General features: G+C 43.4%; 1 protein-coding gene across 2 annotated transcripts in view; it reads left to right on the top strand.

Annotated features, from left to right (window-relative positions):
* Positions 1–25,409, top strand: part of LMF2 (lipase maturation factor 2) — a 37,725-nt gene extending 12,316 nt beyond the window's left edge. The window contains exons 5-14 of one of the 2 annotated variants that reach the window (XM_066592213.1): positions 2,424–2,602; positions 4,369–4,492; positions 7,048–7,179; positions 8,190–8,295; positions 9,481–9,577; positions 11,454–11,636; positions 14,324–14,492; positions 14,846–14,957; positions 19,422–19,530; positions 21,600–25,409. In XM_066592213.1, coding sequence (XP_066448310.1) covers positions 2,424–2,602; positions 4,369–4,492; positions 7,048–7,179; positions 8,190–8,295; positions 9,481–9,577; positions 11,454–11,636; positions 14,324–14,492; positions 14,846–14,957; positions 19,422–19,530; positions 21,600–21,902 — 1,514 coding nt within the window. In that variant the 3' untranslated portion in view covers positions 21,903–25,409. Of the gene's footprint in view, positions 1–2,423; positions 2,603–4,368; positions 4,505–7,047; positions 7,180–8,189; positions 8,296–9,480; positions 9,578–11,453; positions 11,637–14,323; positions 14,493–14,845; positions 14,958–19,421; positions 19,531–21,599 lie in introns of both variants that reach the window. The other variant, XM_066592212.1, reaches the window with a different exon arrangement.
* Positions 25,410–25,844: the final 435 nt, after the last annotated feature.

Here is a 25,844-nt window from a genome sequence, read left to right as displayed (position 1 = left end):
GGGGGTATCCATTTTGGGGTGTAAGTCTTCATTCATATGTGTGCTGTTAAAAAAAACAAAAACCGTTTTTAAATTGTCAGAATTGCCAAAAAAAGAAAAATCACAATTTTTTACTTCTGCTTTTCTTGAATTCATTCAAAAAATGTGGGGTCAAAATGGGCAATAAACCCCTAGATAAATTCGTTAAGGGGTCTAGTTTTCAAAATGGGGTCACTTATAGGGGTTTTCTATGGTTTTGGCTACTCAAGAGCTCTACAAGTGGGCAATGGGGCCTAAAAGACCTTCAAGCAAAATTTCTGTTCTGAAAGACACTGACTACTCCTTTCATTTTGGGCCCAGTTGTGCATCCAGACATAAGATTAGGGCCACAATGGGTATATTTCCGAATACAGGACAAACGGGTATCTATTTTGGGGTGTCAATCCTCATTTTCATGTGCACTATAGAAAACAAATATGTCTTTAAAATTATTCGGATTCTGCAGCACATCTAGCCCATAGCATGCAATGGCAAATTGTGATCTGCCTACGAGTGGAAATCGTTTCCCCCCCCCCCCCCCCCCCCCCCCCCCCCGCTCGTGGGGGAGAAAGCGATTTTTGTGCAGGCTACTCATGGCCGGCTTTCATTAAAACAATGGAAGCTGTCCGTCCCACCGCCATTCTGCAATTATCATTGCAGAGTGGTCGCGGGAGCCACGTCCTCTCCATAGTGACAGCGCGGCATCCTCTGTAGTGCGCATGTGCGCGAATCCCGTGTGCAGGCGGACTAAATAGCTGCATATATACGCTCGTGTGAATAAGGCTGGTTTCACACGGGCTACAAAATCGCATATATGTGAAGCCTATGGTTTCAAATGGGCTCCTCCGCAGGAGCGATGTTTTGTAGCTTTCACACTGCAAGACTACAAAATAGCGTCATGCTCTATACAGTCGCGATTTGCTATGTTTTGTAGCCCATGCTTCCCTACGGAGCCTCCTTGTTTATCGCATAGCATGACCTTGAGATTTTCAGACAATTTGACTTTAACATTAGAAATACCTATTAACTGTCTCGCTATAAAATCTCGCAATTTTATCAGGTGTAGTAGCGACACAATGCTACATTTTTCACAAGAAAAGAGCATTACTGTTGCTACTAAATCGAGTGTACGTAGCAATATCGCAGCGATTGTTGTAGCAGCGATATCGCTGTCGCCTGTGTGAAAGAGGCCTAAAGCCTTACATGGAGAGCCATTCAGCTTTCCAAAGTACCTGATAGATGTCATCCTAATTATGCTATAATTTTCCTGTTCTTATGTCAGTGCATGATTAGACAGATCTTCCCTTCAGGAGCTTTGGAGAGCTGGGTAACAATCATTAAGGTGTTCTGGAGACCAAACTGGGCATGTAATATATACTCGCTGCTGAGCTAATACCATCAATGTATGTAGTAAGTACCAAGTGTGACCGACTGCTGCAGTAGTGACCATGGACTATGTTGCCCTGATACTATATGGCATATACATGCACAATGTATCAGAGCAGCATTGTGCATATTTTATATGACCAACATGTGATCCATCATGGTTCCGCAGAGGTTAGTAACCAGACGGCAGAATGTCAGATCTACCTAGTTAGGAGGTGAGAAGTTCCCATATCTCATATCTTAGCATAATTATTCAGATTTGCTATTCAGGAGCTTGGAAAAGCTGGGTCAGGATCCGTGTGAAGCTGTAATGAACACATCTTCCTTCTAATGGTAAACCATGCATACTGTACTATAGCTAGGCTAATTTGCATTTCACTGTCCTGGAAACCTGGGTAACAAAGCATGTAGAGCTATAGAAGAAATCTGTGGCATTATTCTAGCTAGATAAATTCCGCTCCTTCCTTCCAAAATGTGCCATATCTGGGTAGATATTTTTTCTTCTCAGGAACCTGGGAAAGCCTTTTACAAGTGGCATTTCTTCGCCCTTTCTGCTTCTGATTTTTGCTGCATATTTTCTTGGACAAATTACAGCAGCGAAATAATTTTCTACAATTTTTACACAAAATGCTCTAAAAAGTTGGGCTAGACACACAAACTGCAAACAAAGTAAATGAAAACATGTAAAACTCGCCCAACCTGAGTATTCCCTGCCTTGGAGATGCACTGATTTCTAGCTTCAGGGCCTTCAGCATTGTACGGCTGATAGACTCCATTATAGTCATAGAGGACTAAGCCTCCAGCCTTAGATGGAGGAGTCTGCAAGAAGAGCGCTCCTTGTTTTGACTGCAGCATTTCAAGAAAACTGCTTTTTCCTGCAGCTTGCAGAATTCGTGTAGGCATATCTGTAGAGCAGAAGTTTTATGTGTAATGTTTTTATATTTAAGGTATACTGTCCCTTTTAACTGGCGACCAATTTCTGCAGTAAGTAATTCATTTAACTTGTTGTTCTCTTCTAGCTCTGACTTACCACTATGAGACTCAATGTATTCCAACTCCTGTGGCCTGGTATGCCCATCAGCTTCCTGTATGGTTCCAGAAGCTGTCAGTGGTTGCCACCTATGTCATAGAAATGGGGGTGCCATGGCTTTTCTTCCTGCCCTCAAGAAGGCTTCGCCAGTTCTCATTTTATGCTCAGGTAATAAGACCCTTCATTGTTTCTATCTTTTAGACATGCGGCCCTGTGAGTTTTGGGTACACAGTCTGTGTTCATTGTATAGCTGTTTCCAGCTAGTGGTGTCTAAAATTTAAGGAAACAAAACTTATTTCTTCTGTTACATTTTATTGAATGTAAAGTTTTAGATTGGGAATATTTTGCAAGATCCGTAGATTGAACAGCCTGCAAACCCCTCGTTTGTCCTGTCAAACAACTTGGACAGGCTTTACACAGTGATGTCCATTTTAATGGGACTTACCAGGATCTTCAGTTGGTGATCTGTCCTTTATCCCATCAGTGTATGATCCGTGGCGATCCAACGCACAGGACCCAGTCAGCAGAAGGAAGGTGCAGCGGCTGTCTTTATTCAGCAATGTGTATATCTGTTTGGTTTTACCTTGAACTGCAGTTCAGCTCTGTTAATAAGGACCTGTTGTGTCCTCATGCCAGCTGGGTTGGATGCATAGCTTTAGGCTGGGTTCACACAGGGCGGATTCCCGTCGGAAATCTTGCGGCTTGGCCGCAGCAAAAACCGCGAGATTTCCGCCGGGAGAACCGCCGCGGTTTAAGCCGCGGCGGCTTTGAAGCGGCCTGGCGGCATGATTTTCCGTTGCGGCCGGCGCTCCCATAGAGGAGAGCGCGGCTGCAAGGTAAATAAAAAAAAGAAAGTAAACAGACATGCTCAATCTTTGGAAACCGCGGCTGCGGCGGCCGCAGTCGCGGTTTCAACCGGATTTACCGCAGCAGATTAGCCGTCCCGTGTGGACGAGATTTCTGAGAAATCTCATCCACATGGCTGGCTAATCCCGAGATTAGCGACCGCGGGCGGATCTGCTGCGGCGAATCCGCCCTGTGTGAACCCAGCCTTATAGCTGTGTTCTATCGCAGCCTTTCTTTTGTTCATACTTGCCCCTGTTCTCCTGTACCAGCTCTCCTTTTGTTTTGGAATGTGTCAAATCATGGTCCCCACCACTCATTGTCATACATGGACATTTGAGTGGTGGAGACCTACTTGATACATTTCAAGCGCTGATTTAAGGAGAACCGGCACATGAATGAATGTGAACTAGAAAGAGGCTGCAATAAGGTTAGTGGGACCGATACTGGTGTATCTTGTCTCCCCCACAAGTGTGGGTGGAGACCTAGTGAGTTGCAGGGAGTAGCTATGTGACAGGCAAAGGTGGCAATTGTCTGCCGCAGACACACCTTTCCTGCGGGCGGCTGCAGTGGGCTATGGGCTCCATTTTTCCTCCTAGTCTCCAACTTGCATGATCTCAGCAGTGGCGGGGAAGGGCTTGACCGGCACTCCGATCACTGCTGCCGCCATAGCTTCATGAGTAGCAGCCGCTCAGTGTCCCCTTCTGCCTCGCAGCCCTGTCACTTGGTAGGGATATGGGCGTTACTGCTGTATCTTGTCTCCCAATCGGCATCTAGGGGCATGACGGGGGCATTCACTCCTGTCACATCCCTAGTTTCCGGTGTCAACAAGATGTACCAGTGGGACCATGACTGTAAAGCTATACATCCTACCGCGCTGACCTTAGGATGGGTCGTCTTTAACTTGCTTGGATTTGCCTGCAATGCCAGTGAGTAGCACAGCCCTTTTGTTCTGCCATTTCGAAGGTTATGCCATCAATTGCAAATTTTGAAGACCGAATGTTTTAGAGGGAGTTTTATTTCACTGAATCTTCAGTAGAATGTTACAAATTGGCATTTGTTTAATAACTGAAGTATCTTTTATTTTTTAGATTCTGCTGCAGGTGTTGATCGTCATTACTGGAAATTACAACTTCTTTAACCTGCTGACCCTGGTGCTTTGCTTTTCTCTGCTGGATGACCAACATTCGAAACCTGGTTCCAAGGGAAGAAAAGGTCAGCAGAGAGGTGATCACTTGAAGCAGTTGTTGGCATAACGTGGTTGTGCTTCATACATTCATATTGTGACATGTATTTATTGAAATATTCATCAGACACTGATACTAGTTATATGCAATGCTAAATAGTTTGGCTAAAATCTGTATCAAACATGTTGGAAAGTTTGATTGATAAGTAAATGCAGTTTTTTGCATATGACTGTTTGGTCAGATCCACTGGTATTGGAGAGTATTCCTGTTCCCATTCAACTCCTAAAGGAACTATGGGGGTTGTCCGTGCATACTTTCTCTAAAGGCCCATTTAGACACAAGCCCCGCTTGTCTTCTGTATCCTCTGCTCGGAGCGCAAGGTGATCGCTCAACGTTTGAGCGATTATCTTGCGCTGTAAATGACACAACGATTAGCACTCAAGACATCTTTTGAGCGATAAGCGTTGCATCTAAATGGGCCTTATCGTTCTGATGCTTGGCATGGAGAGACGTGACTGCTGTCTGAGTTAGACAGTTACAATGTCAACGGTCCGATGCCCAGCGAGTATCATGTCCCATTAATTAGTATAGGAGAGTTATGTCTGCACAACCCCTTCTAATGGTTCACTCTTACTGATTACCTGGAACTAAAATATGCACGCTGCTGGTAGGTGCTCAGATTTCGCCTGCCTATGATTGGTTGCAACACACTTCCAGGAATAGGATTTCTGTTACTAGCGATCAATCCTGTCTCCAATTACTTGTGTCTCTTTCATCCTGGGCAACATTTTCTTTGTAGCTACTCTACCCAGATAAGACCTACCCTAGGCCCCTTGCCACCCTAGCCCACTGTAGTTCTCAGCCCTTACATTGTGTACACATGCAGCTAGGCAAATGTACCCCAACACATACAGCTACAATGTCAGATTCTAGGGGGGGAAACCCAGTCGTCAGAGCACGACCATTGCTATATACTGCGCATGTTCAAGTTGTTGTTGCCCACATGGAAATATGGTACAGAACAGCCAGTGAACCTGTTCCAGGGACATCTGCCGGTATGCTTTCATAGGGTCCTGAACCAGAATCCGTGCACTTCCTCTCGGTTGCGTTTGCAAACTTTACAAAAGCCTACTGGTCCATTGTGTAGATGCTTGGCAGGACATCCAGCCAGAACCCGACAGAAGGGTCTGATGCTGAAGAATCGTTCCTACCGCAATGCACACATGGCAGAACCTCCAAACAGCAGCGGTCCTTAAGGTCGCACAGTCATGAACCATTAACTCTTTCCTTGGCCTTAGGATGCCACTCAATCCCCTTGAGGCGCAGCTCCCGCTCAGAGGGCAAAATATTGGATTCTGACTCTTCCCTTAAGTGAGGAACAGTCTTCCAAAGTCTCCACTATGATAGACATTCTCATACAGGTGGTAAAAGAGATGCTTCCTGTGCAAGACCACGATTCCTCTACCACCGCAAGCGCTTTCTTTTTGTGATATCCAAGATGTTTGCATAAAACGTTCCCCACTCATTCGGAATTTGAGCAGGTCGTGACCACAGAATGGTCTACCCTGGATAAAGGTTTCTTGAAGCCCATGCGCTTGAATGTTTTGTTCCTTGAGTAATTCGTTAAAAAGTGGTTCTCTTCTCAATCGCTAGGTTCTTGCCTGTCCAAACACACTACTCTGCTGACTCTTCAGCTCTCCCAGGCAGGCAAATTCATCTGTTAGGCCTCCCTGGATGCAGCCAGACTACTAGCTCGCTCCTCTGTGCTTGCTGTGACCATCCGTGACGCTTTGTGGCTAAAGTGTTGGTCCACTGACCTCACTTCAAAAAGGTTTTTAACTCACAATGAAACCTTTATTATAATATTAAAGTGTATCTCTAATAATAAATGAAAAATCACATGCAGCAGTACTGACAGCAAGTTTTAACGCCTCCTCTCTCAGCTCCAGCAGCAGAGACCTCTGAAGTGCGCACTCCTGCTGTACACTCAAAAGCTTCAGCAGCAGACAGATCTGTAGCATGTCTCTGCTGGAAAGCTATTAATTACAAGAGGCAGCACAGTGAGGCTTCTTGGAAATGATTTTTTTTTGTTAACCAGATTTACGCTTTAAATGGACCCTAAACAAGTGCATGAGCACTGATGTCACCGCTAGGCTGTTGGCGCTAGTGCAGAGCGTTTAGACAGGCAGATCACCGCTGGCTTTTTGCGTGCAGATATCCGCACACATTGCTATCAATGTGATAGCAATGTTGCCGATCCGCGCGGAATCCGCGGCATGCTCCATTTTTTCCCACGCGTGAAAAACGCAATTCTTTTAAAATGCCATCCGCGGGTTCAAAAATCAATTTAATGGACCGCAGATGGCCAATGATTCCCTATGGGCAAAATCCGTTGCGGATTCCGCATTTCCATTTAGCTAGTGGACATGAGGCCTTAAACCTTTACTTGTAGGGTGATGTTGGGCAGAAATCTTGTTTTATTTTATAATCTGGACTGTATGCTATGTATAATTAATATATGTTAAAGAAAATGTTGTGTTATTTTTCAGTGGGAAATGTATTTCTCTGACTTTTGTTTTAAAGGCCGTAGGTTCTCCATGAAGTCTTTTGCTGTGCTTTTCGATCTCCTGGTTTTTGGTTTGCTTGGTTTCTGGACTGTAAAATACTTTGAGCTACAAATAAATTGGGAAAAGTATCATGTGGAGTCTAAAACCGGTAAGTGCTCTGCTTAATGCCTTCTGACTTCTATACTTTGTTCTAACATATATAAAGGGCTGGGAAAATGAACATACTTTGCATTGTATTCTTCACTATTTTTTACTTTTCTTTTGAGCTGATGTCTTCAGGAGTTCTCTGCTTCAGTTTCTCCATAGAGCTTGCTCTAGTTATAAGAATTGTGACTGTAGCCTTTAAATTGGCACCGTATAGAAAGCGGGATGGGGGCTTCTCTTAGTTTATTCTTGCTATAAAAATAAGTTCTTTAGAGATGCAGAAATTTAAAGAGAACCTGTTGGGTCCAATGAGCCCTGTAACCTAAGATTATGGGTTCATAGGACAGCAGCTGTTGAGTCCAAGGATGTGACTGCCATTGCTTTCCTGTTTCCTCTCTGTCTGCCTGAGAAGTCGGTACTTGGTGTTTCCATCAGATCAATCTCTTCATTCCATGCACACACACAGAGTGGACACGCCCACTACCCAGCACCTCCTTTCTCTGTTCTGTAGAGGAGGAGCTTCACTACTGAGCATGTGCAGATAGTGCAGCACAGTTTCATCTTAACTAAAAGCCCTGAAGAAGCAGCATAAGGTTGCTTAGTCTAATAGAAAGGCAATAACTGATTTTCTATTTTTTGGTTTTCAATGTTTTTGATAAATAGGGGCTTAGATGAATAGAATATATATTTTATTGGACATTTCAAAACTTTCCTGAATTCCCATTAAAGGAAATATGCAACAAATTCTGCGTTGAATTATACCGTGTGTGTATGTATGTATGTATGTGTGTGTGTCTGAGTCAGTATGTTTCTTCCGACTCAAACTCCACCAAAATGGGACTCTGCCTCCACAGACCTAAATCCTTTCTAGCTGCTCGCTGAAATTTGGAATGAATATGTTGTGATATGCTAAGTTGTGCCCTAAAATAAGTGTCAGCTCTGTCTTATTCTTCTATGCAATGAAACCAAAAAAATATGGTAAAATTTATATCATGGTTTTTACTTTTTCTGCAGCATTCACATACCACGACTTCCTGCAGTGGCTCCGCACACTCACATTTCCTTCTATTTGGATAGCGGCTGTATCTCTTGGTTGGGAGATTCTGAAAGGCATGTACAGGTAAGCAGGGCTTATGTTCTGTACTGTTGGGAGGTACTGCAGGATATTGTGGTCATGAGTCTTTTGTACCAAACCAATAAGGCACTATAGTAAGTAAATCACATTTTAAATTAAATATAACATTAATGATGAATAGCTGGTTAAAGAGAATGACGTAAAATTAAGTTTAGTTTCTGCCCAGCAATATCCTGATTTGCTATCACTGTAGTGTAACTTAACCATTAAATTCTTTAATATGGAGGAACCTGGTCATCAATGCATTATTGTACCAAGGTTCATGTCAGTAGCTGGCATTCTAGCAGAAGGGGATGGGGTGTTTATAATGCTGGAATGAATTATTTTAATGCCACAGTACGCATTTGCCCATGTTGCCATGAACTGCCTTAAGAGAACCCCAAATATATCAGCATTGTAGAAGTCAGGATCACTAAGAAAATGAGAGATTAGCCTATCTCTGAACAAACTTGTAAAAAATAAAAAAAAGTTTTCCAGGGTTTAATACTGACGGCCTATCAATGTCTGTCCATGATGGGGAGTTAGAGAAGAGCTTGTACTAAGTACAGGTAGCCTTACTCACACCCCACCGGGGCTCCATACTCTGTTCTGCCATGAAACTGTATGTACCATTTGGCTCCAGTGGAGCAAGCCCTGATGTCATCTGTGTGTGGACTAAACTATTGGGCATATTCACTGAATACCTGACGCCAACTGTTTTAAACTACATACTATAGTTTTCTGACTATAAGATGGTGTCTTCAGCCAGACTAAAATTGTGCTGAAAATTGTGTTTCTTATACTCCAGAGTCATGGGGGGGCTGACAGTGCCAGAGCCCCCTGACTGCTGCCCTAGTGATCCACCTGTAGCAGAGGAACAAGTGGATTGTGGTAATGGATAGGTTCACGTGTAGAACATTTATAACTTAGTCATACGATTGTAAAGACATATACTTTGTAAGTGTTTTGGATACATCAATAATCCTTTCTATAAATTGTTGCCTATTTCATAGTAAAGCTGTATTTTGCAGAGAGTGAGTAGGTTATGTATGTTTTTGTGTCAAAATGTTTTTATTAGAGTTTTTAAGTACAGACAGAATAATTGATTTTAATTTCAAAATCCGATCACAATTGTACCTTCAATATCTATGCAGTGTACAAATGGTTATATATGTTTTTATATTCCCTCAGGAGTGCCTCTCTGCGAGGATTTTTCTGGAAGCTCTGGGCCACAATACAGTGGGCTATTTTCTCCTTCGCTGCAGTTGGAATGTTTGTTGTCAGCCTGGTGCGTCTACTTGCAATAAGTCTTACGTCTTGTGTTTTTGTTTTTTTTTTGTAAAATTTGTATAGTAGCTAAAACACCATGCCACCTCACAAATGAAAAAATAAATAAGCATGGAGTCAACACTAGTAAAACATATAATAATCACTGAAATTTAACCCTTTCCAATCCAATTTGTATACTGGTTTTCCTAGGGGGCTTACTCTTTTTCTGCTGTTATATAACGGCGCTATCTACTGGCTAAAGCCAGTACTGCATGAGGTGACACGTTGGATAGGCTCTGACAGCAGAGCGACTGGCAATATTCAGTAAGCGAACCCCGATGGACATCTTTCAATATCAGAGCTGTACAACCTTAAATCATAATGTCTTTAGACGTCAGCCAGTGGATTGGAAAGGGTTAAGGAAGCCTTCGGCCACTTTCCCAAGATAAATGTGAATTTAAAAACTGAGCTAGTGCTTTTTTTTGGGGGTTTTTTTTCGTCCAATAAACTATTGCCTCATATGTGTCAGTCTTTTACCCTTAAGGGGTTTTCCAGGAAAATACTATTGATGACCTATGACCCTACACACAGGGATGGAGTGGACGTTACTGCTCTGACCCCGGAGTAGTGGCTGGCAGTTGTATCTGCAGGCACAGCTCCCATTTAAGGAGGGCAGTGCCTGCAATTGCAACACAAGCCGCTACACATGGATCGTAGCAGCAGCTTAGCACTGACCCCTGTGTATTGCGTCCCTGACAGCAGGCACTCAAGCAGCTGATCGGCCGGGATCTCGAGCAGCGGACCCCAGCCAATCAACTATTGATGACCAATCCTGAGGATACGTAATCAGTAGTATTACCCCTGGCAAACCTCTTTAAAGGGACATAAATAGAGCACTTTGAGAATTGCTTTATACTATGTAATGTATATTGTCTGAGCCGTACAGATACATTATATATCCACGTTCTTGCAGTTCTCCCTTACTTTCATAAACGCAGATAGTTAAAACCGGTTATATCTGTTAGGTCAGTTTTGCATGATTTGTTTACATCCATAATATGGGAATATTACAGACGAACTTCTGTTTTGCATCAGTATTTAATCTATATCTGCCTCCTTAATCGCTTTCATTGGTTTTAGTTTCTACTGGTCAATATAGATCTGTGTATTGCCCAATAGAAAATAATACCAATAAAAGCAAATGCAGCTCAAACACTGATGAAATACAGATTCATCCATATTTTAATCACTTTCCGATTGGTCAAGACAGCGCCGCTGCTGATGGTTGGGGTGGAATTGGAGTTAGAGTAATATCAAAGGTGAACTCACCTGGCACATACAGCTAAACCCCAAGGGGTTAACCGCTACGCCTCTGGTGCAAGTGAGCCAGGGAGAGGGTGGTATTTTGGTAGAGGTGACGCCCTGTCCTATGGACATCCAGGGGAGAGCAGGCTCTGAGATTCCCAGCATATGACGAATATCTTGGGCAATTAAGAATAGAAAATGGTTCTAGAGAAAAGTTCTCCAGCTCTCAGGGTGGCACCCCCACTCGTGCCGTAGTCCGTAAATGATGTTAAATTTGTGGCAGTCTAGGTGGAAGCCCAATACAACCCCTTACCTCACAATTCGTCCAGGTGAGGAGGTGCTCACAGAGTAAAGTCAGCAAGTCATTTTTTGCTCCACATTGTACATTTTTGCTCACCTTCGTGTGAGCGGCCATGCAGATGCTCTATTGGCTTGAATTTATGCGGAATGCCGCAGATCGTCTGCACAGGTGACTATATCACGGATTCCGCAATTCAGACACAGTCGTGTGCAGGCGGCCTAAGAGGAAGGAGCCATCTGTTTTTTGTTGTTTTTTCATTTGTTTTTTTTCATCTCTCCTTCTGTTGTAGGTACCATATACTTACATAGACTTTGAAACAAATGGTCAACTTTGGCCATCAGTACATCGCATGTTTAAAGCAGTGGATGACTACCAGCTTGTAAATTCCTATGGTTTATTCAGACGTATGACTGGCGTGGGCGGCCGCCCAGAGGTGATTGTAGAAGGAAGTTATGACAAAGAAACCTGGACGGTAAATATGTTGTTGTGTTTTTCTAACTTTTTTCATACATATCATGTTTCCCCGAAAATAACACCTACCCTGATTTTTTTAACTTTTTTTCAGGAAGGCTTGAAATATAAGCCATACCCCAAAAATAAACCCTAGCTAGACTACATTAGAAAAAAAAATTTATGCATTACCTATCGGGCACCGTCTGGGTTCCTCCTGCTGGTCTATGAAGTTCCATAGCTCCGCCAGGCTTCCTGCACTCCTCCTGACAGATCATCACTTCCTGAGTAATGCAAAGAGTGGCAGTATGGAGGGATTAAGTAAAATCCTAAAAGATCTTTATTGTTCCATGTTCATTCCATAAAAAAGGCAGGCAACGTTTCGGCCTTTTTCAATCTTTCTTTCTTCTTCTGTGGAAGAACAGCACTTCCTGGTCGTGGTGTTCATAAATCCTGCCTCTAGGAAGCAATGGCTCTGATTGCCCAGCGAGCACTGCTCTCAGCCAATCAATGCAACACTCGCTGAAGCAATGCTACGGCTGTGATTGGCTGAGAGCAGCGCTCGCTGGCTAATTGGAGCCATCGCTTCCTGGAGGAAGTATTTATGAGCGCTGCAACCAGGAAGTGATGTTCTTTCAGCAGCCGAGGAGTGCAGAAAGCCCGACGGAGCTACAGAACTTCGTAGACTAGCAGGAGGTACCCGGACCGTGCCTGCTAGGTATGTATTAATAAGACATTCCCCAAAAATAAAACCCTGTGCCTGGGGCAAAAATTAATATAAGACAGGGTTTTATTTTCGAGGTAACACTCTGTTACCTATTGTTTTGCCATTGTTTCAGGAGATCAATAACAAAAGCTATGGGAATATTTAGAAATGAGTACTTATAATATTTGCTGCTGTGATGGTTTGTACAGTCCAGAGATCCCTGACCTTTTGTAAGTTCAGATACAGTACGTTGTGTTGAGCCACACTCAGTATTACACCCTATTTTCCCAGCAGTATTATGGGCAGCAATTTACTTCAGTACTTGTGGTCCAAAACACACAATTGATATAAATCTCGTTATACTTCTGTCTAGGTCCCACTCCTGGTTTTGACTTGCAAATACAGGACTGATGCAAAATATTTGGCAAAGTACTGCTGTCTGAAAGTGACCTTGACAAGGAAAACGTCTATTATTTACTAGTATATGATCATTTGATATGGCTTTTATCCTAGTTTTACCTTCCGGTGATATGGTTTTGCCCTAGGTACTAAGTTCTAGTATTTGGTATTGACAGCCTTCTATCACTAGTGCACCATAGTATCTGCAGTTGCTACCTGTGACTCTTAAGCCCCTGGCTGGGCAACACTAGTAGTTTTTAATGCACTCCTTTGAAGGCAATCTGTCAGGTGACCTAAGCTGCCCAGGCTGTGGACAGCAGGACATAATGACAGATATGCTGATTTCAGCACTCTGCCACTTAAACCGATCAGTTTATTGGTTTTGCAAATCTTACCATTGAAACTTTGCAGGGCTGGACTGGAGAGGAGTCCAATGTATATTTATATAAGAATGTTCTCTCCGCCCCCTCCTCCCTTCAGATGCTGATTGGCAGGCCTCTTTCTGTATACAGTAACACAGAAGAATCTGTCAATCAGGAGGGTGAGGTGGGGGGGGTGCATATATAAAACTACAGGAGCTTTATTGGACTACTCGCTAGTGCAGACTTGCAAAGTTTCAAAGGTAAGATTTGCAAAACCCCTAAACTAATGGGTATAATTGACATCGGCGTGTCTGTCACTATACACTGTTGCCTGCAGCCCGGGCTGCTTGGGTGACCTGACAGGTTCCTTTTACATTTGTATATCCATTTGATAAAACTGGGAGTGATCGGTTGCATGAAGTCTCTTGACTAAATTTTCCGTATCTTAATGCTTTCCACACTGGAGATAACTTCAAGGATATCTACCTTATTTTCAGCAAAAAATAGTTTACACAATAATTGTGCTGGCTCCACGCATTGAGGGATCGGTGGCCGCTGGCTCCACGCATTGAGGGATCGGTGGCCGCTGGCTCCACGCATTGAGGGATCGGTGGCCGCTGGCTCCACGCATTGAGGGATCGGTGGCCGCTGGCTCCACGCATTGAGGGATCGGTGGCCGCTGGCTCCACGCATTGAGGGATCGGTGGCCGCTGGCTCCACGCATTGAGGGATCGGTGGCCGCTGGCTCCACGCATTGAGGGATCGGTGGCCGCTGGCTCCACGCATTGAGGGATCGGTGGCCGCTGGCTCCACGCATTGAGCGATCGGTGGCCGCTGGCTCCGCGCATTGAGCGATCGGTGGCCGCTGGCTCCGCGCATTGAGCGATCGGTGGCCGCTGGCTCCGCGCATTGAGCGATCGGTGGCCGCTGGCTCCGCGCATTGAGCGATCGGTGGCCGCTGGCTCCGCGCATTGAGCGATCGGTGGCCGCTGGCTCCGCGCATTGAGCGATCGGTGGCCGCTGGCTCCGCGCATTGAGCGATCGGTGGCCGCTGGCTCCGCGCATTGAGCGATCGGTGGCCGCTGGCTCCGCGCATTGAGCGATTGGTGGCCTCGTGTGAAAGCACAGAAGTGAAGGTCTCTTCGAGAAGGGCCTTAAATCCCCCTCTTTGATTCTGCTGGCATAAACATTTGTTTTCTCATGTGATGTGGTGTTATTTTATTTTGCCTTTTCCACAAATAGGAGATTGAGTTCATGTACAAACCAGGAAATGTTAGTGCGCCTCCTCGAATAGTCACACCTCATCAACCTCGGCTGGACTGGCAGATGTGGTTTGCTGCCCTTGGGCACCATTCACAAAGTCCATGGTTCACAAGTTTTGTTTATCGTCTTCTACAAGGAAACAAAGATGGTAAGCTATAGAAATGACTATTATATTAGTTGAGGCATTGGGTAGAAATTAGTATAACAGTAATTGGTAATAAAGGGCATAAAGTATTTTAGCTTTTTTTTTCTTGGTTGGATTGCAAAAAAAAAATTATAACTCTGTTGTAGAATTTAATAAGTTTCTGACTCTGAAAGCGACCTACCTGTAATTCATTGGATTGAGTTATCACACACCATGCAATAAATTAACCTATTTTTAAAAAATAATCTAAGGCTTCCATACACCTTAGATGGTCTGCAGAAATCAACAGATTCCACCATCATTAATCTAATCTTTATGGCCACCCTAACACATTGTGTTTCCATTTCTTTTGACAGTGATAAAACTGGTGCAGAATGATGAGTCGCTCTATCCTTTCAACTCACAACCCCCTAATTATATACGAGCCCAGCTATACAAATACTGGTTTACAGAGGTTGATCAGACAGGGTGAGTATAAGTTTTGAGATAGCAGCTTATTACCACATTGTTTATTAAATGCCTTTCAAAGTTATTAAGCTGCAAAAGCCCTCTTTTCTAATTGCATCACAATTGCACTGATTTATTTCTTTTTTTGTTTTTGTAAATGAGGTTAAGATTAGCTCATAAATTTCGTGGAAACCTTTAGCATTTTGGAGACCACAGCAGCTCTCATAATCTGAGAATAGCCTGTCAATTGCCAGGATTTGTTTCGTCATTCCCTGCTCTAAATGTATTGTATAAAAGTTTATTGGTTCTTAAAATCACTTTATTGCCCTAAACAATACTTTTTAATTTAGCCCCATGGTGCCAGAAGTGGATAAGTGCAATTTCTGTAATTTTGAGAAAATTAAGTTCAAAAGTTTACATACACACGTAATATCAGGATGATGATGGAAATGTATTGTGCTTTGGTAATTACATAGTTCATTACTTGATTAAAATGATTGTCCAAAAAAAACCACAATTTCAAAAAATCCAGGAAATTTTCAAAACGCTGTAGAGATCCAGTTTTGAATAAGTCACTTATCCAATTCTTCCTTCCTCCCGCCACTGGAGATTGCACTTAACTTGAAAAGGTCCTGCTGACAGCGGCCATTATGAAATGTTTCTCCCACATATCAACTTCTGCCTGCATAGAGGGTCTCAATACTAGAGCAGTGGTGCCATTAACCTAATTTCGACCAAAACGCCACTTATCCACTTCTGGCACCGGGCCCTTGAGTTGTTGGTTTCAACATTGACACTTGAATGTCCTTGTGGTACTTGATTGTCATTTTACTGCAGCCACAAGGACAATGTCTACAAACCTGGTGGTTGGTTTGGTGTCATTGTAGTTTTTATCAGAATGAAGAATGCTGAAGGTATGGCGTTTTTTCTCCATAACCTTCTCAATAGAATTTTAATAATTTAAAAAAAAAAAGAGGCACCAAAAAGTGTCAAACTCAAAAAATTCCCTGTTTGAAGGAAGCGTTAAACTGACCTCTGGATTCGGTAAGTATTAGACATTTTGTTAATCATAATAAGTAAAAGAAATTTCTTAAACCACCGTTGGTTATAAACAGCATAATGGATAGTTTTGCCATTTTTCTGTTAACTATAAATCTGAACCCTTGAACTACTGGGAAAACTTCAAACCCAATCATTAACATCTTAAAGAGATATTCTCACCTCAGACTTTTCATAAAGGTTTGATACATGTATCACTTGCATCTAATTGAAGAATGGCCCCCCCTTCCCTTAGCAAGCTCCGCAGTTTACACAGCTCTCGACTCACAGAAATGGTGTAGTTTGCTGTGCTATGCTGTTTCTGTAGCTCCTATTCACTTCTGTTGGAGTTATAGAACAGCTAGCACAGCCCACCCCACTGTTTCTGTTCTCCAAGCCATGTACATAGGAGCTTGAGAACTTGGGCAAGATTAGCAGAGATTAGACTAAAGGCTGATTTAGACACAACGATAATCGCTCAAAAGATGCCGCTCAAGCGACTTTAGAGCGATCATCGTTGTGTCATTTACAGCGATCACCTTGCGCTGCCAGCAGAGGCTGCAGAAGACAAGCGGGGTGTCCCTGCTTGTCTTCTACATACAGCTGTGCCCCCGCTCCAGCGCCTGGCTGTTATACAGTCGAGCACTGTGAGTGGAGGATGCAGAAGACAAGCAGGGTGTCTCTGCTTGTCTTCTGCATCCAGATGTTTTCTACACGGAGAGCCCGGCTGTTATACAGCCGAGAGCTCCGTGCTAGGTATGGAGAACAGAGCTCGACCGCTCTGTTCTTCATACCGAGCCTGTGATGAGGGAGCATGCTGAAAAACGACGATGAGCAATGGCATAACGAAATCTGCACGACGATTATCGCTCAAAAGACGGCTTTTGAGTGAATTTTGAGCGATTAATCGTTGTCTAAATGGGCCTTTAGCCTTTTAAAGCATTGATTTGCACTGAAACCGGAATAGGAAACAAACTCATACGGATATTTATATGAGCATACACTTAAACGCACATTTGCATTGAAAGCTGCCTTGGATCCATATGTGGGTGGATTCGTCTCAATCAGTGGAGCCAGTCTTTTTTTTTTTTTTAAACTCAGATCCTACTTCAAAATACATTGCGTCAGCCAGTTAAGGGGACTCTCTATCGCCCTATTGTTTCTGACATACTTGTTGGACCTGACTGTTTAATAATGTTAGCCCAGGGCCCCAAAAAATATCCCTAGGGCTGTTTTGTAAGAATGTCTGTGTTTGCATGTAAAATGCCATAGGATATGAACTGGCAATAATATGTGTCAATGCATATAGTTAAAAAATTTATATATATATTTATAATAATTTTAGTAAGTTAATGTAAAGTAAATGCAAAAAAATTAAAGAAGGCATAAACAATAAAATTCTATACGTATTTGGTACCCTCCATAATGTAACAGCCTGTACAATACAGTTAAAGGGGTTTTCATGGACTTCTAATATAAATGGCCTATAAGAAAGGTAGGTCAACATATTTTAATTAGGAAAAATGAAAGGTGCCTAGAGGGATGAAGGACTTCTGACCAAAACATTACTTGATTACCTTGTGAAATTTTGTGTATTGCCTGTAATGGTCATAGCTAAAGGCTTATGGGCCCTAGTGCAAAAGTTCGGCATTGGGCACAAACTCCAGTACACATGTTTTGTTACTAGAACCCGCCCCCTAAAAAAGCCTATGTAAGTACAGCTTGATACAAAACTTATTACATGGTGGACTTGGATAAAGTGAATCCGTTCTAGAATACCTCTAAATATTGAAATCGCCGTATAATAGTCAGACACCAGCTCTTTGATACAGATGTCTTTTTCCTCTTTGTCCAGGCTCAGTCTCCTATGAAAATTTCTGCAAAACAAAATTTTTCTCTGCACACTTTCCCCACCCCGCCAATGCCCATGTCGGTGCCCCCCATAGTAAGTGTCCCCTTTTTTGCCCCACACAGTACTAGTGCCCTCTTTTGTGCCCCCCATAGTGCATCCTCCACGGGAATAATTTATGTACAATGCCCACCATAATAATAATTCCTCTCTAAAGTAATAGTGACCCTCTCTGTCCCAAAAAGTAATCATGCCCCAACAAATGAGGTCTTCCTGTGCCCTCAGAAACTTATAAAGCCCCTCTCTGCTTCTATAAATTAATTGTACCCTCACAAAGTAATAGTACTGCTAGAAAAAGGGCCCTTCTGTGCTCTCACAATCAAACAAAGCTCCTCTGCGCCTCCTCAAAGAAATTTTGCCCAAATGGTATCCTTCAGTGCCCCCACAAACTAATAATCGTCCTCTGTGTCCCCCGCAGTTCACAGCCTCTTTAGTCTGGCAGATATCGGAGCTTCTCTGTATAACACAACCTGACTCCTTCACTTCGTATTCTGTTCTCAGCACTTCTGTACACTGAGAGGAGGGTGAGGGGAGAAGTTTGCTGTATTATTCTCTGCAGGTTGGTGCGCATGGTAGAGAGGCTCTGCTATCTGCCATAAATCACGGGAAGGACTGCTCAGCAATGTCTGTGTCCCCCTCCCACTAGCTCAGGGACACAGTCACAACTGCTGCGACCCCCTATAGCTACACCACTGATAGGCGGTGAATATGGCGTATTGTAACATGAATACCTTAAAGGGGTTGTCTCACGAAATCAAGTGGGGTTATACACTTCTGTATGGCCATATTAATGCACTTTGTAATATACATCGTGCATTAAATATGAGCCATACAGAAGTTATTCCCTTACCTGCTCCGTTGCTAGCGTCCCCGTCGCCATGGTTCCGTCTAATTTCGGTGTCTTCTTGCTTTTTTTAGACGCGCTTGCGCTGTGCGGTCTTCTCCCCTTCGGCTCCGCTCGGCAGCATCGGCGTGTTGGCTCCACCCCCTTGTACGCGTCATCGCGTAGCTCCGCCCCATGACGTGTTCCGGTTCTAGCCTCCTGATTGGCTGGAATCGGCACGTGACGGGGCGGAGCTACGCGATGACACGTACAAGGGGCGGAGCCAAAACGCCGATGCTGCCGAGCGGAGCCGAAGGGAGAAGACCCATCTGCGCAAGCGCGTCTAAAAAAGCAAGAAGACACCGAAATTATACGGAACCATGGCGACGGGGACGCTAGCAACGGAGCAGGTAAGTGAATAACTTCTGTATGGCTCATATTTAATACACGATGTATATTACAAAGTGCATTAATATGGCCATACAGAAGTGTATAACCCCACTTGATTTCGCGAGACAACCCCTTTAATAAGACATTCACTAATAATACCCGCTGGCTGGAGTGCTGTTCTCCTACAGACTTTTGACTAGTGCAGGATGGACTTTCCAATATACTTGTCTTCTTGCAGTGGTCTCCTTTCTAACAGTCACTGTAGTCTGCACTTTGTGCTTCAGATTGTATTCAATTGGTATTTCTTATTGTGATCTTTTGCTAGGCACACATCTAGTAACTGGTGGCGGCGGCGTCACGTGGAGGAATTTTACCCGGTGGTGTTTCTAGGAGACCCTACATTGGAATCTCTTCTAAACCAGCATGGCTTAAAGGTTTGTGATTGTTAGGCTTTGACTCTAAGGTTATGTAGCCCTTGTCACAAATAGTAGTTGAGTCCATTGTTAGCCTTAAAAGGATTGTTTAAAGTAGACAACCCCTGTCCATATATCCTATTAAGGCATACGGATATTATAGAGAGGGGCTACCTGATCAACTGAGAACTAGCTGTTCTTCTGTTAGTGTTTTCAAGCAGTAGAAAAGCAACAATTATGAGAAACTAATGCAAAGGTGACAACCATTATGGCTGTATCTTCAATGTCACTCTTACAAAAATGTCCGTCACAACCTCCTTTAAGTAGTTAACATTGATCATTTTCATGAACTGCTTTTAGCCAAATTATGGTTATTTTTGCAATTAAACACTGGGCAGTAGTGATTCTGCTGGAATGTGCTTACCTCCTAAACAATGTCAAGATTTAAAGGTACCGTATTTTTTTGCTCTATAAGACGCACCCCCTTTTTAGAGACTGAAAATAGGGAAAAAAATATTTTGAACTCCCCTAGGGACAGTGCAGGGGATAGAACCGGGTAACGGAGCAGAAGGCGCAGTAGAGGTCTGAAACATCAGAGCTCCGTGTCACAGCGTCGCTTGTGTACGGCAGGAGGAAGGGAAGAATCCGATTGGTGGAGGCGGGGGAGTAGCAGCAGGAGTCCTCTCTGGCGCCCACCAGCATTCAGCGGTACATACGGGCGGCAGTGCAAAGGAGAGAGAACTGCTCGAGTTTCTTCATCTAATTGTTTGCACAATCGTGCGTTAAACTCGTGATCACATAAACAACCCCCCCCACCACCACTTTGGGGGGGGGGGGAAGAAGATTGCGTCTTGTAGAGCGAAAAATACGGTGCCTTCATACGGAGCAACTATCATTCAGACAGTTGCTCTGAAGTTGTTGAAGCGTGTCAACGCCAGTCTTTTGCTTTAACGCAGAGTATTGATTGTTCTTCAGTTGTTTGACGAGATATCGTAAATAAAGGAGATCTCCAGGCAAATGTGTTTTGCAAGTCGTTCAAATACAAACGACTGTGACTTTACACCAGACGGCTTTTGATCAGCCAGCAACTACAGATAGTCCCCGACTTGCGAACATTCGACTTACGAATTTCGCAAGATACGAACTATCTGTCCTGCACAGTATGATGTAATGCTATGGCATTACATCATACTGTGCAGGGACCGGGCAGGCTTCTATCAAGCCTGATAGAAGCCTGTCCGGTCAGATCGCGGGACACTGCGGTTGCTAGGCAGCCGGGGGCCTTCTGAAAGGCCCTAGGGCTGTCTATGCAGAGCGCCTATCAAGCCGTGCGCTTGATGGGCACTCTGCATAGGCAGCCCTGGGGCCTTTCAGGAGGTCCCTGGCTGCCTAGCAACCGCACAGCGTCCTGCGATCTCATCGTGGGACGCTGTACAGGCCCCCTGAACGTCGGGTGCAGGCTGTTTCTTACAGCATGCACCCAGCGGCAGCAGTTCCCACGCCGCTCGTCAGAACTGTTAACACTTTAAATACAGCTGTCAGAGCGGTATTTAAAGTGTTAACAGTTCCGACAAGCGGCGCGGCTCGTCGGAACTTCTGCCGCCGGGTGCCCGCTGTAAGAACAGCCGGCACCCGACGTTGTATGGAGCGGGATCCACCCGCGATCCCGCTCCATACAAGTATTTGTTCGGACTTGTGAACAAATCGACTTGCGAACCGGTTCCTGGAACGGAACCTGTTCGCAAGTAGGGGACTAACTGTATTTGTTTTTGGGAATCTGAAACCAAATATTTAGCGGCTTGTCACCCCGTCAGTAGCCATGATTACACTGAGCGACTATCGTTTGAATCTATACTTTCGAGCAATGAGTCGGCCAACAGTCATCCCGTGTAAAGGTACCTTTAGTTGCTTGCGGCACTGTTCAGTTGTGTTTGCCTCAGATTTGCTCATTACGGCCCATTTATTTATTAGAGCCGTACTTAGAAGTTACAGCATATTACAGAGTTATTAAAAATACACATGATCAGGCAGATCGTATAACTGAATATCATACCTTCTAACAAAACTTTTTTCTCTTTCCTCTTGTTCAGGATAAGCCGCCCGCTCGCCGGTCCTCAAGTGCTCCACTTCCATCAGCACTCAGGCTCATACGAGACATTTTACAGCTATACCCTGCAGCTTTACTGCTGCACTCACTGCTTATTACAGTAGTTGTCATCTATTCCTTGCAGGCTTTATTTGGCAGAGGTAACCGGTCAGGAGCCCCCAAGCAGAAGAGTCACACGAAACCACAGAGTGAGAAGAAAAGGCAGAAAGAGACCAGCAAACAAGGGGAGTCTGGGGGCTCTGGGAAGGATACTGGTCATAATAACAGGAGACGTGAAAAGAGCTAATGACTGTATAAGGGGCCTGAGACTGTCATTCCACCTGACACAACCGTCCATAAATCTAGTATCTGACTATGAACATGTCATTATTCCACTGTCATTACATACACTGGTGCAGCTTCACTCTGTTGAACATACTCTGTGGTAATTGCAGGAATTGACGCTAATTGCTGATAAGCTTCCTTGAAGAGATAGTGGATTAATGACCACTACTCAATGAATTTAATATGCACCACCTCCCTTCACTTCTGTTTTAAAACTGTTTTTACTAAATGTATATGCAGTTTATCGAAATGCTAAACCAGTCCCACCCCCACCCCCACCCCACCCCTCTGAGATTATATGATCTTGTATTAAGCAGGCCAGAGATGTAACAATTCTTGCTAAATTATACACCAATGGCCACTCTATTAGTGACACATCTAGACAGATTCAAACTTGAAATAGAAGCAAATGGATAAGTAAATCTATCCATATGGTAATCAGCAGTGTTCTGCCATTATAAGAATATCCAAAATCCACAAAGTAGAATGAACAGGCGGCTCTCGATGTCCGTAGCAAAACTTTATTACATAACAAAAGTGAGTAAAAAAAAAAAAGAACGTGGTGTGCATGGAAGGCATCAGCTGTTTCGCATCACATGTCTTTCTGAGGCCTTCACACATCTAGTGGCATGTTCCACCTCCTTTTGGCCTTCAGAACCTCAGCAACTTGTCATGGCTTAGATCCTACTCAATGTCAAGATCGTTCTGCAGGAACATGAGTTCAGGTGGACATGGTAGCTTCTAGCCATTGCTGTGGATTACATGGAGGTACCGACATGCTCCGAACAGCAGATAGGAAGGGTTCATCAATTCATGCTGATTGTGTCGAATTATGACCCTTTCATCAGCATAGTACTACATAAATATGGATTCATCTGACCAAGCAGTGCTTTTCCATTGCTTAGTAATCCAATTTTTGTGCTTTCTTCGCCACTGGAGTCTTGCCTCTTATGTTTCTCTTAGACAGCAATGGCACTCAAGCTGGTCATCTGCTCTTATAGCCCATCTATGCTCAGGATATATAAGTTTAAGTGCGCCAGCATTGCTTGACTGCGCAGCACCTGTTCATCAAAATAATTCTTGACATCATTCTCTGACCCCTTTCATTGACAAGATGGTAACTTCCACAGGAAGCCCTTTCATTGGATGTTTTTCTTTGATCGCACCATTAAAGTTAGGCTCTCAACACTTTTGCATGAAAAAACCCTAGTTTCTGAAATACTAGCCCTAATAGTCCAGCAGAGATGACCATGCCTCATTCAAAGGAGATCACATCGCTCATTTTTTCCTTTCTAATGTGGATTCTTTGGATATCTTCACACGAGCGTATGCGTATTTGTGCGCACATGAGCGTAGCATTTTTGCGGAACAGACTATACTTTTTTGCACGCACATCGGCGTATACCACAGGGCATGTTCATCTGTGCGGGGCAAACAAAGACGCACTGCTTGAAATGGCTAATTACTCTAATGCTTTCCAGATGTGTTCTTCTTCCAGCTAAATTACGCATCTCGTTGCATGTGCATTTGTGCACCCCCTATTGACTTTTGTGGGGACCTTTGGTGCAGAAAAGCAAGACCTGCTGTGGTTTTCTTTTTTTTGCATGCGCAAAATACAGAAATGTGAATGAGCCCATTAAAATCAATGGCTTTTATTCTCTGTGTACTGCGCCTGTAAATACACCCATGTGAGGGAGCCCTTATTGAAACTGGTGCCGGAAAAACATGCCTACTTGATTTTATGCTGTATTTTGGGGTCACGTGTCTAATCTCCCTATTAGGAAGCTCCAATCGTTAAAGGGCAGATGTGTCTAATAAAGTGGCCACTCAGTGTAGATGTAACTTGACTTGTTCTATATGTGGTTTACCCCCACTGAATAGTTATGTTTTGAAACTTTTTCAATTGTTAGTGATAAATGCTAAAAAAAACATGCTGTTTAACCTCACCCAAAGTAAATACATATGGGGCAATGGAAATGTGGAAATGCACAATATTTCCCATGAGACAATCAATTTCCATGGGGAAAAATTATTATAGGAAGTAAATTTAGTGTATGCCCCTTTACAAACAAATATTCCAGTTGGGGGGGGGGGGGGGGGGGGGATTCTGCACGCGCATCATATTGTGAGGATCTCTTTACTGTTTGTACATGCTTATTTCCTAGAAGTCAGGCTCCTTATGCAAAGTGCCTTGTTGATTCTAAGTTTGAATACGTCAGCAGAAGCCTTAAGTGCCTTTATTGCTTATGACTTTGGCACAGACTGCCTGGCCAAACCTAAATGGTAGATTTGAGTTTTTTCTTTCTAGAGGTGTCTCATGCTGTTGTTCATGATGTGATTGTTTTGGTCTCTACAAATCATGTTGTGCTCATAGAAAAAATGACATTGCTGAAATAACTGACCGTTAATAAATGGAAAGGTGATAGTATATATATTTTTTTTAACGATTGGCAAGGCTCCACTATGGCATTTTAATTGTACATAATAAACTCACCTTGAATCTCCCCTAGTGGGCATATATGACTCTTGCAGGTGAATATTTGGATTAGTTTGTGCTCACACGAGTGATGCAGATCAGTCCTGTATAAAGTGCTGTAATCTACCAATCAGTACTTGTGACTGGTTTCCATTCAGTTTAGGTAAGAAAAGTACTTGGAAAGTTCCTACTACAAATTAACAGTTGTGTCAAACATTTAATCCCTTAAATCGGGTTTAACTACTTTGTTTTTTGGAAACTCCTTCTAGTCCAACAGTTGAGACTTTATTGTATATCAGGCTATTTCTTGTTAAAGTATTGTTTGAGATTAGAAAAATGGGTTCTTCCCCCAAACAAAGCTATTCCTGTCATTGGCATCTGGCAGTACATCTTGGCCCATGGCAATGTTGACCTTACATAGTAATGACTACAAATTAACGGTTGCTTGCAGTTTCAACTTGCAACTTCTACACTAATATAAATGGATAGTCAGCTGATTATGATGTCCTATGAAGCATATTATACTCTGGCTGCATCTCCATACTCCTGGTAGCCAAAATGTTAAACACAAAGTTTGGAAGGAAGTGGGGTGAGCGCTCTCCTCATTAATTCGAGAGATTTATAACAAGGGGTTTATTGTGTTCTTTCAGCACTCTTAATTGGCCAAATGGAATCCAACTTGTATGTGCTGTATTGGCTACTAGGAGTAAGGACCTGTAGCTGCTGCAGGATACTCAGCCGGCCATTCCACTTTGAATGGTAAGGTGTTTAGGATATGCAAATCTATATACTGACTTAAAAACATATGAGTTTAGATGTATAGAGGTATGACCCTATGTGGAGCAAGCACTGAAAATCAATGTCCAATTTTGTTAAACCAATGAATCTGCTTTTGTAATGCATAGTCGTCCTCTTTGTTCAGGAAGAAGCTCTTGTCTTACTGGATTTTATGCACAATGTCATGATGGTTTGTAATAAATCTGCCTTTGCATATCTGTTGGTGTCTTTTTAAAGTCTCTGTAGATAATACTATGCAGAGTGAATCAAAAAGATGGGTGCAGAAATTAAGCTTGTTTATTCCTACATGAATTGTCATACACCAACCAAAATAGCATGAAAAGACAGCAGAACTCTTCAGGTTTTTAGTGCACTTGACAGATATTTGATGTGGGTGCCATTGGTGACATGGAAAATGTTAAATAGGCGGCCCAGTTCTGCCAAGATGAGTCCCAGTATAGCCTCTGTTATTGAGTCCACTTCAGCAGAGATGCTTTGTTTCAGATCCGTCTAGTGTCACCTGTGGACTAACTGGAATGAATGAAGTGGTGGTGCAAATGCGTGACTGCCTATGCCGTTATTGTGGGATTTCTGAAGCCCAGTTCTTGAAATCGATATAGATCCAGTGTTCGGACCCCGGCTGATCAATGA

Source organism: Eleutherodactylus coqui, chromosome 2 (assembly GCF_035609145.1).
Source record: "Eleutherodactylus coqui strain aEleCoq1 chromosome 2, aEleCoq1.hap1, whole genome shotgun sequence".
NCBI lineage: Eukaryota > Metazoa > Chordata > Amphibia > Anura > Eleutherodactylidae > Eleutherodactylus > Eleutherodactylus coqui.
The sequence above is the reverse complement of the archived record's forward strand: the minus strand, read 5'-3'. Positions and strand labels throughout refer to the sequence as shown.